The sequence below is a fragment of the Leptonotus elevatus genome, chromosome 20 (assembly GCF_054856555.1).
Source record: "Leptonotus elevatus isolate MCC_2025b chromosome 20, RoL_Lele_1.0, whole genome shotgun sequence".
Lineage (NCBI taxonomy): Eukaryota > Metazoa > Chordata > Actinopteri > Syngnathiformes > Syngnathidae > Leptonotus > Leptonotus elevatus.
The window spans coordinates 3,812,160-3,827,149 of NC_141258.1; the positions used below are offsets into that span (position 1 = coordinate 3,812,160).

General features: G+C 40.2%; 2 protein-coding genes across 2 annotated transcripts; both read left to right on the forward strand.

The window, feature by feature from the left end:
- The first annotated feature begins 526 nt into the window (after nt 1–526).
- On the forward strand, nt 527–6,239 carry mylpfb (myosin light chain, phosphorylatable, fast skeletal muscle b). The gene is made up of 6 exons (XM_086064106.1): nt 527–1,099; nt 2,312–2,410; nt 2,906–3,086; nt 4,123–4,201; nt 4,296–4,344; nt 5,718–6,239. The coding sequence occupies exons 1-6, from the start codon at nt 1,097–1,099 to the stop codon at nt 5,820–5,822; spliced, it is 516 nt and encodes a 171-aa protein (XP_085920232.1). The 5' UTR covers nt 527–1,096; the 3' UTR covers nt 5,823–6,239.
- An 856-nt stretch (nt 6,240–7,095) lies between these two features.
- Nucleotides 7,096–14,648, forward strand: pgap3 (post-GPI attachment to proteins phospholipase 3). The gene is made up of 8 exons (XM_086064104.1): nt 7,096–7,520; nt 8,950–9,047; nt 9,163–9,315; nt 9,421–9,483; nt 10,403–10,464; nt 10,556–10,692; nt 10,756–10,960; nt 12,011–14,648. Exons 1-8 carry the CDS (start codon nt 7,232–7,234, stop codon nt 12,072–12,074), a joined length of 1,071 nt encoding a protein of 356 aa, XP_085920230.1. The 5' UTR covers nt 7,096–7,231; the 3' UTR covers nt 12,075–14,648.
- Nucleotides 14,649–14,990: the final 342 nt, after the last annotated feature.

A 14,990-nucleotide genomic window follows, 5' to 3' on the forward strand; every position in this document is an offset into this window, starting at 1 on the left:
TATGATATTTTCTGGCGTCTTCTCTCTGTTTTTATTGAACCTCCCTTTCGAACGGGGCTCGCTCGGTTACACCTCTCTCTCTCTCTCTCTCTCTCTCTCTCTCTCTCTCTCTTTTGCGCTCATGACATGCGCAGTACGCAAAACACTTCAGCGCGTAAAACGAAAATACAAAACCCAAATGAATCGTTTACAAAATAAATATAAGTCAATTACAAGTCAATAGAAACACACGCTGGCAAACGGGACGTATTTTTGACTACAGGTGAGTCAGAGACGTCGCGTGGGTTCACTTCGGAATCGCCACAAATGCCTCAGCTTCACACCCGCATGATTGATGGCTTCCAGTCCAGCCCATATATGGAGTGAAGTGGGTGGGGCCTCGGTCACGCGACCCAAATGAGTTCAACCACAAAAACTGCTCATTGAGTCCCCCAGCCATCCTGCGACCATCACATGAACGCTATCGCGAATTGCTTTAAAACACGATCTGCAATTCTGAGACGCGTATTACATGCTTCGCGTGCTTGTTGGCATTTCTCAGTTGTCGTCGCGTGCCATCCCTGGCGCTGAACCAAAGTCCATCAGCCAACTGTTTTCATATTTCACGGCTGTTTATAAATCCTCCGGGGTCTACTACTCATCCATCCCGCCCCTCCCTCCCTCCCCCAAGCAAGCCACAGACGAAGACAGGTGATGATACTTGGATATGCGGGGGGCGCATTAGCCACTTAGGACTTTGGTATCAATTCACGGCTGCTCATCTTTTGTTCTGATGAAGCTGACTCTCCGTGGGTCATATTAGTCCACATGTGAAGTCAAAGTCCCAGTCCGTGCGTTGGCATTGAATTCACCCCATTCCAAGACTCCCGATGCCTATTTTGGAACGCGGGTTAGCCAATATGGGCCTCGCCACCTTCTTGCTCCGCCCCTTTTTCTCTTACGCTCTGTTTTCCTGCCAAACCTGATGCTGTGGCTAAAGTTAGCCGGCCACAGGCTGGTATATAAGGGCCAAAAGGGCCTGTTTATTCCATGTCAGTCACATCGGCTTGGCGTAGGCTTCTCTTCTTGACCAACAACAACCCAACAAACTCGAGAGATGGTGAGTGTTTTTCGCACCGGGGGCTCCTTTGGATTTGGATTTTTAATGCTAAGGTGTGGCTTACTTTCCAAGCCAAGATTTAGACTTGATCCATCTCCTGTACCCATCCATCTGTTTTTTTTAATACCGCATGTCCTCCTCACTGGGGTTCGCAGGTGAGCTGGGGCCAATTCCAGCTGACTTTGAACAAGATGCACGGTACACCATGGATCAGTTTTAGGGCACCTAAAATTTGACTTAATCTTAAATTCACATATGCGGAAGCTGTGATGCAAATGAAGATGGATTTTTATAATATTCTGTTGCCTTGACACTAAAGTTGAATCTAATCTAGTGCTGTCACTATCGAATATTTTTAGAATCGATTATTCAACCGATTAATCGACTAATTGGATTCATTTCAATTTTGCATTTAAGTGTATAACAAAAGCATTTTGTTTCCTGATTACTGTTTTTTAAGCAGTGATTGGTGTTTATTTCGTACTTCGTATTCGTATAGTGATTAAAAAAATAAATAAAAACAGACGTTTGCAAATGCCTTACTTTGATAAACTCATTCACTGCCATTGACGGCTATAGACGTCAAAAATTCATTTGAACTATTTCTATTAGTTTAACATTTTTTTCCCACTTGTTAACAACAGTATGAAAACCTCGAAAAAAAACATTGTACATTTAGAACAGATATAAAAATTTTGATTAATTGTGAGTTAACTATTGAAGTCATGCAATTAATTAGAATTAAAAAATTTAATCGCCTGCCGCGATAAAAAAAAGAGAAAAGATTATTAAAAATTAGGTGCATCAGGCGATTACAATTTTTCATCGTGATTAATCGCCTGACTTCAGTAGTTAACTCATGATTAATCCAAAAATTTATATCTGTTCTAAATGTACAATTAAAAAAATCTAGGTTTTCATACTTGAAAAATTGAAATAGAAAAAGTTCCAATGAATTTTTGACGTCTATAGCCGTCTATGGCAGTGAATGAGTTAAACACAGAATACAATCTTCTTTCATGAAGGACTACAGAAATCAGTGGACAATTCTAATAAGATATGATATAAGTTGAAATCTGAGGATTTGGACCATTTTAAATTAAAGCAGTTGTCGATCATCGATTAATCGGATCATCGATTACTCACCGATTAATCACTTAATTTTGACAGCTCAAAATCTATAGCTAACATGTACTCTACCTTGCTTTCTAGGCACCCAAGAAGGCCAAGAGGAGGCAGCAGCAGGGTGAGGGCGGATCCTCCAATGTGTTCTCAATGTTTGAGCAGAGCCAGATCCAGGAGTACAAGGAGGTACGTGAACAGCGCGTGTAAAACTGATGACTCGGGAGTTGGGGGGGGGGGGTGTACGTGACCCCACCAGAATGCTACCCAACAGCTGGTGGGATTAGCGGTCAATAGAAGCAGGAACAATCAAATTTAAATGGTTGGATGGTGGATGACCCAATAAAAACCGAACCCACTTTGGGTCCCGACCCCCTTGAAGGCCTCCGCGGTGATGGAACATTGCAAAGAGGAGAAAAATGGCCACGGGGCGGAAAAGGTTAGGACAGATGTAACCGATACCGCCTGCCTGAAAGTTGCAACGGGCTTGTCCGGCATTCCGCAACCATTTTAACACCTCGGCGAAACAAGTGGCCCACCAGCTGCCAAGTCCCGAACGGTTTCCAATGTCATCTCCGGTTTCACGTGCAAAGAAAGAACATTGGCAAAGTTGATGTTGGCGAGCCATGCGGGTTGATTAGAATAGCGCGTTTTTGACACGCATGCCATGTCATGTGACGGCAGGCTTTCACAATCATCGACCAGAACAGAGACGGGATCATCAGCAAGGACGACTTGAGGGACGTGCTGGCCACCATGGGCCAACTGAACGTGAAGAACGAGGAGCTGGAGGCCATGGTGAAGGAGGCCAGCGGACCGATCAACTTCACCGTCTTCCTCACCATGTTCGGCGAGAAGCTGAAGGGTCCGCTTGACGAACAGCTTACATTTATGGCAGCCATCTTCTTTTGTGCTGAAGAACTTCACGCTATCATTTTAGCATTTAGCCTACATTATAGCAATACGTTCCAAAATTACATAAACCATTGTTTATTTGTCATTTTTATGATTTATTATGTTCGCAGCGCATGATTTTTTTTTCTCCCATAATGCCACGGGCTTACAAGTCAATATCTCATATGGGAAATAAATGCTACGTTGTTAGCATTTAGCTATACAAGTACGATCAAACGTACTTTGTAGGCTAAATGCTAAAATATGGGCAGATGGGAAAAATGCTACGTTTTTAGCATTTAGCTACAAGTACGTTCAAACGTATTTTTAAAAATCGTTTAAACATACTTCGTAGGCTAAATGCTTAAAATTTAGCATCCCCCCCCCCCCCCATACTGTCACGGGTTATTGACTTATGAAGTTAAAAAAACATTATACCAATATATAAAAAAATTACATACCAATTATTTAGGTGTAATTTTTATGATTTATTATGTTTGCGGTGCATGATTCCTGTTTGGCATTTTTTTTCCCATAATGCCACGGGCTATGTACATGCCCAAGTCAATACCCCATATGGGAAAAAATGCTACGTTGTTAGCATTTAGCTACTAGTACATAAAAACGTATTTGTAAACATCAACATGCTAAAAACCTTTTCCCACAATGCCACGGGGTATTAACTTATTTATTTAAAACAAATTATATTAATTTAGCATTTGGCCTACATCATACCAATATATAAAAAAATTACATACCAATTGTTTAGGTGTAATTTTTATGATTTATTATGTTTGCAGTGCATGATTCCCATTCAGCATTTTTTCCCATAATTCCACAGGGTATGTGCATGCCCAAGTCAATACCACATATGGTGAAAACGAACTTTTCAGCATTTAGCTACTAGTACGTTCGAACGTATTTAAGTACGTTCGAACGTATTTAAGTACATTCAAAAGTATATTTGTGAGTGAAATACCCGGGCTAACTGGATTTTCCTCATATAGGTGCTGATCCCGAGGACGTAATCGTGAGCGCTTTCAAGGTCCTGGACCCCGAGGCCACCGGCGCCATCAAGAAAGAATTGTAAGCTCTCTGAGTTTCCTATTTTGTTCATTTCGTCGTCTTAAATCAACATAACCTGATGTATATTTGCTTTGCATCCATTTGACTTCTCTAGCCTTGAGGAGCTGCTGACCACCCAGTGCGACAGGTTTACCGCCGAGGAGGTGAGCGCTGTTGTTATTTTTAACTCTCTAAGCCAGAGATGTGAATATTCCCAGGCATATGTTCTTTATCTTCTGCGAAGAATGACTTTACATTACTGTGGCTTTCTTGTGCTGTAAGTCAAGACGCCACAGTATTTTTTTAGGAGCAAAACTTTTCATGAGTGTTTAAATGTTAGTTTTATCATCACTATCCACAATTAACTCATTCACTGCCATTGACGACTATAGACGTCAAAAATTCATTTAAACTTTTTCTATTTCTATTTTTTTCACATTTGTTAACAAGAGTATGAAAACCTATACTTTTTTTTATTGTACATTTAGAACAGATATAAAATTTGTGATTAATCGTGAGTTAACTAGTGAAGTCATGCGGTTAATTACGATTACAAATTTTAATCGCCTAATGCCCTTAATTTTTAAGAATCTTTTCATTTAAAAAAAAAAAAAACTTTTGGGGGGAATTTTTAAAATCTTTTTTTTGTTAGTTTTTTAAAGAAAAGATTATTAAAAAATTAGGGGCTCAGGCAACCGCCAATTTTTAATCGTAATTAATCGCATGACTTCACTAGTTAATTCACGATTAATCACAAATTGTATATCTGTTCTAATACAATAAAAAAAAAAATCTAGGTTTTCATACTCTTGTTAACAAAGTGGGAAACATTTTTAAACTAATAGTAATCGTTCAAATGAATTTTTGACGTCTATGGCAGTGAATGAGTTAAGAGCTGGAGTTGGTCTTTTTTTCAAATTTTGCTTTCATTTAGTGAAAATGAATATCGGCTCCAAATATCGCTTGCCGGCGTCCTTGACTACTAATTATCTGTATCGGCCCTGAAAAAAACATAGCAGTCTATCACTAATCCAAATATAGTACAATAGAAACAGCAGGGGCCCCAAAATTGATCCATGTGGAACACCATATGACAAAGGGGCAGAGTGGGACTCAAGAGCAACCAAGGCTAACACAAAAAAATCCCAAAACTTTAATTTTTGTTTGTTTGTTTGATGTTTTGCTTACAGTAAAAGTCAACCGGGAGTGGCATTAAATTTTTGCGATTAATTACGACAAAAAAATGTAATCGCCTGACGCCCCTAATTTTTAATAATCTCTTTTTTTTCTTTTTTTTTAATCGCGTGAGGTGATTAAATGTTTTAATTGTAATTAATTGCATGACTTCAATAGTTAACTCACGATTAACCACAAATTTTATATCTGTTTTAAATGTACAATCATTTTTTTCTAGGTTTTCATACTCTTGTTTGACATTTTTTTTCCACTTTCACTTTTGTGGAAATAGTTCAAATGAATTTTTGACGTCTATAGCCGTCAATGGCAGTGAATGAGTTAACAGTTGTCCTCCATCCAGATGACCAACCTGTGGGCTGCTTTCCCTCCCGATGTGGCTGGCAACGTGGACTACAAGAACATCTGCTACGTCATCACGCACGGAGAGGACAAAGAAGAAGAGTAAAGCTGCCTCTCTGCAACTAAAAAGAAAAACAAAACCTACATTATGCAGTATACACAGTCCTATAAAATGTCACTTGGGTGACTCAGCCACTTACTTGAAACAAGTGAGCAGTCTGACCCACTTGGTCTGTTGTTGGTCTCAACCTCGTGTAGATTTTTTAATGGGGTTGTCCTCATTTTATGGAGGAGGAGTTGGAGTTTTGCACTAAAATAGTCAGCGTCCATCCGACTCTTTCTCCCAGAGGACAGGTCAAGTTGCATTGAGGACAGAGATGCCGAGGTCGGAGGAAGGAAAGAAAAAGTCAGACTGGCTTCTTCATCGCCCTCGTTGCTGTTTCACACCTGTTGTTGTGACCGTCCATTGTCTCCACTGTAACAAAGAAAAGTACAAATAAAAGCCACTGTCTTTTGTACCATACTGTGTCTTTTGTTTGTTTGATTTTGGGCCCCGCGGCCTCCACTAGTCTCAGGGGCGGCCATTTTGCCACTTGATGTCGACTGAAAATGACGTCACAGTTTCTCGGGGCTCAGGTAATGACCGAGTACGGCTCAACTGTTTTTAGAGTTTAGTCATGTGATGTTCGATAGGTTCTTTACCTGAGTCCTGAGCATCTGTGATGTCATTTTTAGTCAACAAGAAGTGGCAAAATGGGCGCCCCTTAGATGAATAAATGCTGATGGATTTAGTTGCTTAATTGAAATTCCACAAATGCAATAAAAATCCGAATGTCGTGTTGTGTTTAGATTAGTGGGCCTCTTAAGAACATATAAAGAAAAAATTGGGGTTGTCTTCTCTTTCATCTGAAAATGATCCTTTTTGGTTTATTTTTTTATGCCAGGCCAAAATAATTATATTATGCTCTTCCACTAGATGGCAGCAGGCATATCAATAAACTGTGAGCCCACTTTTTTGACGTTTTTATTTGGTGGTGCTGAGATTTGTTTTCTAAAGTAAAATATGTGTTTGTGGTGGTGTCCCTAATAAAATGTCCAGTACATGTGTTGTTTGACGTTGGGCCACGTGATGTATACGTAGGAAGTAAAGAATCAAAAGCAAAACGCTTAGTCTCTTCAAAGTAAAACAAACCTTCCGCGTATTGGCTTTCAAAAACGTCTGCAGAGCAAACCATCATGAATATGTACAAATAAAACGTTTTACATGTTGAACTTCGATTAACGAATGAAATATGTTATTGCAAAGATAAGCAATAGCTTATTGTGAAATTTGACTTTGAAAATACCAACCGGAAGTGAGAGTTATGCCCTACGTTTTGACGGCCGGGAGTGGGGGGCCTTTGACTGGCGTTTACCGGCCGAAGCCATCATCATCATCACGTCAAACCCACTTGCTCTCCTCATGCGTGAAAATGGCAGCTTGGTAATGTGGACCGTGGGCTCCGGAATCCCTCGATGTCGCTGTCGCTTCGCCGTGCCTTCGTGAGTGCTGCTGCCGCCCGGCCGAGACCCATCACCGCCATGGCCTCGCGGCTGCCTCCCTGCCGCACATCTGTTCGACTGGCTTCGGCGTTGGTGGTGGTCGTCGTCGTGTTACTGATGTCGGCGACCACCGCGGAGGGCTCTCAGGGCGACAAAGAGCCGGTGTACCGGGACTGCGTGAAGCAGTGCGTCCAAACCAACTGCACCGGAGCTCGGCTACGGTGGTACGAGGCAGTCCAGCCGCAGTACATGGCGCTGACAGGTGAGCAAGATAACAACCGCTGCACGCAACATCACCTCTTTCCCATATTCGCGCATTTTTGTTAAATATTTATTTTTCCATAAAAAAAAAATTGTGGAAAATGCTTATTAGATTTTTTTTTTTTTTTAAGATTTCTATTTGGTTACATATTTTAATATTTTAATGGATGTCAATTCAATGCGAATTTTTGTTATTCGAGGGACGGCCTCTCTTTTTGCGTGAGGTGCCTTGAGATACGAGTGCATTTGATTTACCCCCCCCCCCCCCCCCCAAAGATATAAGCCATTGATCCATTTTCTTCTTCTTCTTCTTTTTGTTGCTTTGGTTTACTAGCAAACATTTGAGACACAAACATAAATTATGGCAGTGAACGTCAAATGAAACAAATAAAAGTATCACTTTGAATGTTAGCTAGCTTCATGCTAACATAAAGCAATTTCCAAAGACAAACTTAACAAATTGTTGCTCCAGTGTTATAGCACTTAAAACAACATGTAACTCAAGTGACATGTAGACAAACAATATTACAATACCTGCAGACATATATTCTTTAACATTTGCCAAAATTACTCTTACTGTAGTCACTTAGTTGTGAAACTCTTCTTTTGTATCTGTATGACTATTATACTACTCCGGTGGCATTTCCATGAGCCGTGAATGAGATATTAGGAATAAGAAGTGAAGATGGCAAAAAAAAAAATCTTCTTGTCTACAAATCGATATCGTCCTGTGGTTTTTCTTTTTTAAGGCAAAAAAAAAAAAGGTTGTGCTTTACCTTGATTTGTTTCGGCGACGAAGAAGTGATGTTGAACTAGTTGGCCATGGAATTGTTAATTCTTTATTTAATTTGGTGGACTTGAATAGTTTTTGTTGTAATGTTTTTTTTTTGTTTTTTTTTTGTGCTTTTACTTTTTGGGATATGCTGTCGCTTCATTTGTGGCTAATGCTACGCTGTCATGGCCTTTTGGAGTCGCTGTACAAGTCGAAATCAGGTATTTCTTGTCGAGCAAGGCGTCGCACCGGTGGAGCGTTAACACCTCTCTGGTGTCATCGCAATTATTGTCTATTGTAAAGTACATTACCGCCAGGTGTGATTGATTTACCTAGAATGATGCTAATTTAGGGAATATCCAAATAGCGCTAATAGGAGGCAATTATACAACGTAGCTTGGTGGTCTAGCGCGGCGTTTCCCCACTTTTATTGAGCCATGTGATATATTTTATTCATTCAAAAATTCTCAATTTACTCACAAATGTACTTACTCTGGCTCCTGTTTAGTTGACAACAAAGCTATAATTCTAGTCAGTCTGAAACGATGCAAATCTGCGTTTACATTTTTCTTCTTAACGTCATGAAATACAAACATGCTCTTGGTGCCACGAGGAATGCGGCTGTCACTTTTTATTATTGTTCCTATTTGACTTCCAGGTTGGACTTGTCGTGACGACTGTCGCTATGAGTGCATGTGGACCACCGTGGGGCTTTACCAGGCTGGAGGTTACAGAGTCCCCCAATTCCACGGCAAGGTGCAAAAAAATTCACGACAAGTCACGGGCTTTGTTTGGTATCATTTCCAAACACAGTGTCTAATGTTGACGTTTTTGGAAAAAAACAAAAACAAATCTGCATTGTTTGTCTTAGTGGCCGTTTACACGCTTCCTGTGCTTCGAGGAGCCGGCGTCCGCCCTCGCCTCTCTCCTCAACGGCCTGGCATGCCTTCTCATGCTGCTGCGCTACCGGAGCACCGTGCCGCGACAGAGCCCCATGTTCCACACCATCAACGCCTTCTCTCTGGTATTGGCGATTTGACGCCGGCGTAGAAAAGAAAGCAGAAAAGAAGATTTTTTTATTTTTTTATTATTATTTTTTTAAATAGGTGGTGTGTGTGTGTGTTTGCAGGTGTCCCTCAATGCCTGGTTCTGGTCCACAGTGTTCCACACCCGGGACACCTTTCTCACTGAGGTAATGTCAAGTCCAAATTAGGGATAGACCGATTATCGGCGCCGATATTCATTCAGCATTTTGACGAATATCGGCATCGAACATTTTGAAGAATCATATGGCAACAAGTGTTGACTTTAGGGAACTAATTTAAATGTATTTATTTATTTATTTTAATTTTCAGAGATGTTGCTAACCCTGGCAACTCTCTACACCTTCTGTTTTTGTTCGGAATTAAAACTTAAGATAAGTAAAAATTTAATACTTCAGATATTTTGAAATTTTGGAATACTTCATTTACTGTAGGAAACAATTGTTTAAGTTTTTATTTAACTTTTGAAAACATGCTACTGTCCCTGTCACGGAACTTTTTGTTAGATTTTTAAAACAAAGATGTTTATTGACCAATATTTGGGGTTTTTTAAACTCCAATATTAAAAACGTTGTTCAATAAACAAATGCTTTAAAATAAAATAAAATAATCATTAACTCATTCACTGCCGTTGACAGCTATAGAAAAAAATCATTTGAACTATTTCTATTAGTTAAAAATGTTTTCCCCATTTTTTCAAAGTCAAGGTGCCTTTTTCGAAATTGGGCGGTTTGAACTCATTCAAACCCAAAAACTTATAAATACGTTTTTTAAAACACTTTATCATTCACCCCAAAAACGTATTTATACGTTTTTTTAAATGTTTTTTTATTTTTAATGCTAGAGGCCTTGATACAGCTTCTGACATGAAAAACATGAAAAATCTTCTCACAAGTTCCGGTACCGCTGTACGATATGTACCAAAGCTCCGATTGAGAGAGGTGTTTTTCTGTTTAGTTGATTTAGCATCTTAGCTAACGAGCAAGGTCCTAATTCCAAATGACTGACAAGCTTTCCAGCAGCGAAGCACGTCCCTTGATCGTGATCTTGCTTTGTGTTCTCCTGCAGAAAATGGACTATTTCTGTGCTACCGCGGTCATTCTCTACTCCATTTACTTATGCTGCGTCAGGTAATTGCCAACGTTGTTCCAACGGGTAAAGTGAATCGGTATCGGGCGGGACGCTACTTTTGTCAAACGTTTTCCCAATCGTCTTTGGCAGAACGTTGGGCCTGAAGCACCCCGCGGTGTCCAGCATCGTGGGGGCGCTACTCATCTTGACCTTCACGTCGCACGTGTCCTACTTGACCTTCGTCAGCTTCGACTACGGCTACAACATGGCGGCTAACATTTCCTTCGGTAAGATAAACCACCGACCCGAGCGGCGTCCGTTTTGTTGATTTATTTTCTTTTTATGTGAAGGCATGTTGAACATGCTATGGTGGCTGTGCTGGTGCTGGATGAACCGGCGGACGCTGCCCTATTGGTGGAAATGTGTCCTGGTGGTCGTGCTGCTTCACGGCCTGACCTTGCTGGAGCTGTTGGACTTTCCGCCGCTGATGTGGGTCCTGGACGCGCACGCCATTTGGCACCTGAGCACCGTCCCCGTGCACTTCCTTTTCTACAGGTCTGGCCAGCACTGCTGCACTTGGGATCCAGGGGGTCATTCGCTCGTTTGCTCCCAAAAACTTATGAATACGTTCTATTTTAAAATGTCAGTGTCCCAAAGACGTTTTTATACGTTTTGACTGATTTTTGCAAGGCCCACAGAATATTGTGTTCTATTGCTATAAAAAATAAATATGTTCTATTTAAAATGTTTTAAGTGTCCCAAAGACGTATTTATATGTTTTTTAATGCTAAGAGCATACAGAAGGCTTTGATGCAGCCTCTCAACTGCAAAGTACAGTTGAAGAAATGGTAGTTATTAGACAAACGGCCAGCAGGTGGCAGCAGAGCAAAATAGATCAACCAGGGCCATGTTGTAAAAAAGCAAATTTACTCACAATTGTAATTCGATTTGTGAATAATGATAAAACTTAGCCATATTCTAATGCTAATTGCTGCAAAACGGAAACAGATAGGAATATACTTTTTTTCCTGATAAAAGAAGAGACTCTAATCTTTGTTTTGGTAGGTTCCATGTTTTTATAGCAAAATAACACAATATTTTGTGGGCCTTCCAAAATCAGTTAAAATCCAGTAAAACTGCCGGGAGCGAAGGGGGTTGCTTCAGTGAAAATGGCTGCTAGCGAATGAGTTAAAAAGTCATGAAATGGATTTTGCTCAAATTAAGGCCTTAAATACATTCAAATGTCTAGAGGCAATAACAATCTAAATACAATTGATGTGTACAATACAATTGCTCTGTTAAAAAAAATCTACTGTTCTCATCACTAATGTCCAGCATAAAACACTAATGCCACCTTGTGGCAGGAAAATTACCCCAACACAAATCTAGGACTCAGTATTTCACACTTTTTTTAACTGCTTAGTATATCTTTATTAACTTCAAATAACTTCATGAATTACTTTCTTGACATGTGCTAAATTGACTTATTGGTAAGGACAAACGGCCTACCAGGACATAGATCTTAACCTGGGCATCTAATAAATGCTCACGAGTAGGGCAAGTTCGACATGAAAATTGTAAACGAGTGTGCATTTTCCCGTCCAGTTTCCTGATCGACGACAGCCTCTACCTGCTGAACACAGAGAAGTTGGGCGTCAAAGTCGAGTAGGGGCGGAGTCCCGTCGCCCGCCGCCGCCACACCTCTCCAATCATGGCCGCCGGACCCCCCGACATAGAAGTAGACCCGCCTCCCACGTGACCTGCATGACACCTCCCATCAGGCACAACTGTTTACATTGTTTTATTCTTATTTATTTGCATTTGCCTTATCATTCATATGTGGAAAAACAGGGTGAAAGTGAAACGTTAAAAAAAAAAAAATCTCTGCTCACGAGAAGCACAAGTGCAGTTTATGCTCCCCTTTCGATAGGTGGCGCCAAAATTCCCTGTAAAGTGGCCGAGTGGTGCCCCCCCCCCAGTTGAGTGGATTGCTCTGGAAAGAATGGGAGGAGGTTTATGTTCAAAGGTCGGTTTTGCTGACTGGGTTATTTCTTTTATTTTGTGCCTCTGTTTTCTCCTTTGCTGCTTTTGTTCCGATTTTTTTGAATGCATCACCCGCTCCCTTAATGATTTGTTATGAAATTTTTTGGCGCTTTATTTTATTTAACTATAGTGGGATGTGCTTGACCAACATGAAATTGAAATATTTTGTTCACCTGGATTGCCTTTTTTAGCGTGAGGACAAAATGTGAAAAGAATCAGAGGTATTTCTGAAAGAGTGTTATATATTGTGATATTTAAAGAGAAATTTGAATACGTATTTAGGTAATATCTTGATGGCTTTTTTGTGGATTTCATTACTGCAGTATTCCCTCAGAATGGCACACACTCCGACCCAAAAAGCCCCCATGTTTAAATTAGGGCTGAACAATTTTGATTATTATTATTTTTTAATATGCGCTAGTCATAAAATAATCAAAAAATATTCAAGTTAAAATACACAAAAGACTGATGCTAAACTAAAGGCAAACGGACCATAACTTGAAAGACGTGTACTTCATTTAGAGTTATATGCGTTTATTACGACAACTTTGAAAAATTCCAGTGCGGCATAAACAAGTCATAAATCAAATCTACCTATCTCGACACTATCTAAATAAATAAAATTGCAACCTTTGCGATTCGAAATATTGAATTGACTTGAATTGTTCAGCCCTAGTATTAAAGGTGAAGTCAAGTCGAAAATGTTCTTTACAATTTGTTCTATGCGCCCCAACTAGTCTAAACGCGGTATTCTGATTATTATTGCGTTTGTGGAATATGAATTACAGAGGTAGCAAATCCAGGTCCAGAAAGTAAAAACCCTGCCACCGCTTGGCATTTAGCCCCTGATGCTAGCTAGCTAGCTCCCGAGCAGGCAAATGAGCACCAATGGAGCTAGCTAGCTAGCTAGCACCTGGGGCTAAATGCCACAGTTTGGTGTTAGCCCCTTGATGCTAGCAAGCTAATTAGCTTCTTAGCAGGTAAACGAGGACCAATGGAGCTAGCTAGCTAGCACCTGGGGCTGAATGCCACAGTTTGGCTTTAGCCCAAGGTGCTAGCTAGCTCCCTAGCATGTAAACGAGCACCAATGGAGCTAGCTAGCAACTGGGGCTAAATCCTACAATTTGGCTTGAGCCCCTGATGCTAGCTAGCTAGCTATCTCCCTAGCAGGTAAACAAACACCAATGGAGCTAGCTAGCACCTTGGGCTAAAGCTAAACTGTGGCAGGGTTTCTACTTTCTGGACCCGGATTTGCCACCTCTGATGAATTAAGACAAATCCACCTGTTTTCAGGGGGCGGCCATTTTGCCTTGTACTGCCACTTGCTGTCGACCGAAAATAACATCGCAGTGCCTGAGGTCATTTTCAGTCGACAGCTATTGTAAAGACACTTTTTGACTTGACTAAACCTTTACCCTTCTGGCGCCGTCTCTGCCTCATACTTGTAAACGAGCACATTCCCCTCCGAGCTGTATGTCCAGTTTGTTGTCAACTCTCTCGAGCTCCCCACCGTCCCCACTTTCCATATGTGCACTTTAGAGATACACGCCTCCGCGTGTTTTGTTTGGAATTGGCAAGTGCGTGCAAATGTACGCTCACGTGACCATTTCAGAAAAATAACGTTTGTTGTCAAACTAAAAAAAAAGGATTAGACATGTATTTAAAAGCGCCACAAAATTGTGACTTCTGCTAGCTTAATGCTAGCTGTTCAAAATGCTAAAAAAACAAAAACAAAAAAAGGGGCTACCAAATAGTATAAAGTATATTAGAGTGCTATTTTATCATTAAAAACCCTACAATAGATCTTACTGGAACGGATTAATCAAATTTCTGTTTATTTCAGTGGGGAAAAATGATTTGAGATTTGAGTTCTGCTTGTATAGGTTTGAGAGTGCGGTGGGATCCATTTAGCGTTGCCGACGGCCTGTGATGGCGAGGGTGGGGAAAGTCGTATGGACGTAGTGGACCCTATGATATGAAAAATGATTCTTATGAACACTTGCATATTTAAAATGATAAGCTATGTGAACATAATTGATAAAAATCACAAAGAGATTCAGTGCTGTGTTTTAATGGGTTAAAGTAGGGTACCATTAACTGCAACTTCTTTGTTTGGATACTGTCTCCCTTTTCACACCATTCTCACAAAAAACATTTTAAGATGTTGGAAAAAATAAAAAAAATACTCTTTGTTGATAAAGGAGGACGCTCACTTGTGTGGTTTTCTTGTGTAGGAACAGGCATCGCAGTCACTAATGGCACATGGGCTGCCTCTAGTGGTACGTGAAAGAATTACTTAAATAGTTAAATTGACTTTTGTTTGTTTTTAAGCATTTAATTGGTTCTTTGAATCATTAAGCACAGTACACTTTTAAAAAAATGTTTTCCTATATAAACTCATTCACTGCCATTGATGTCAAAAATTCAATATTGATACTGTTTCTATTAGTTTCACATTTGTTTCTACTTTTGTTAACAAGAGTATGAAAACCTAGAATTTTTTTGTTGTACGTTTAGAACAGATATAAAATTTGCGATTAAT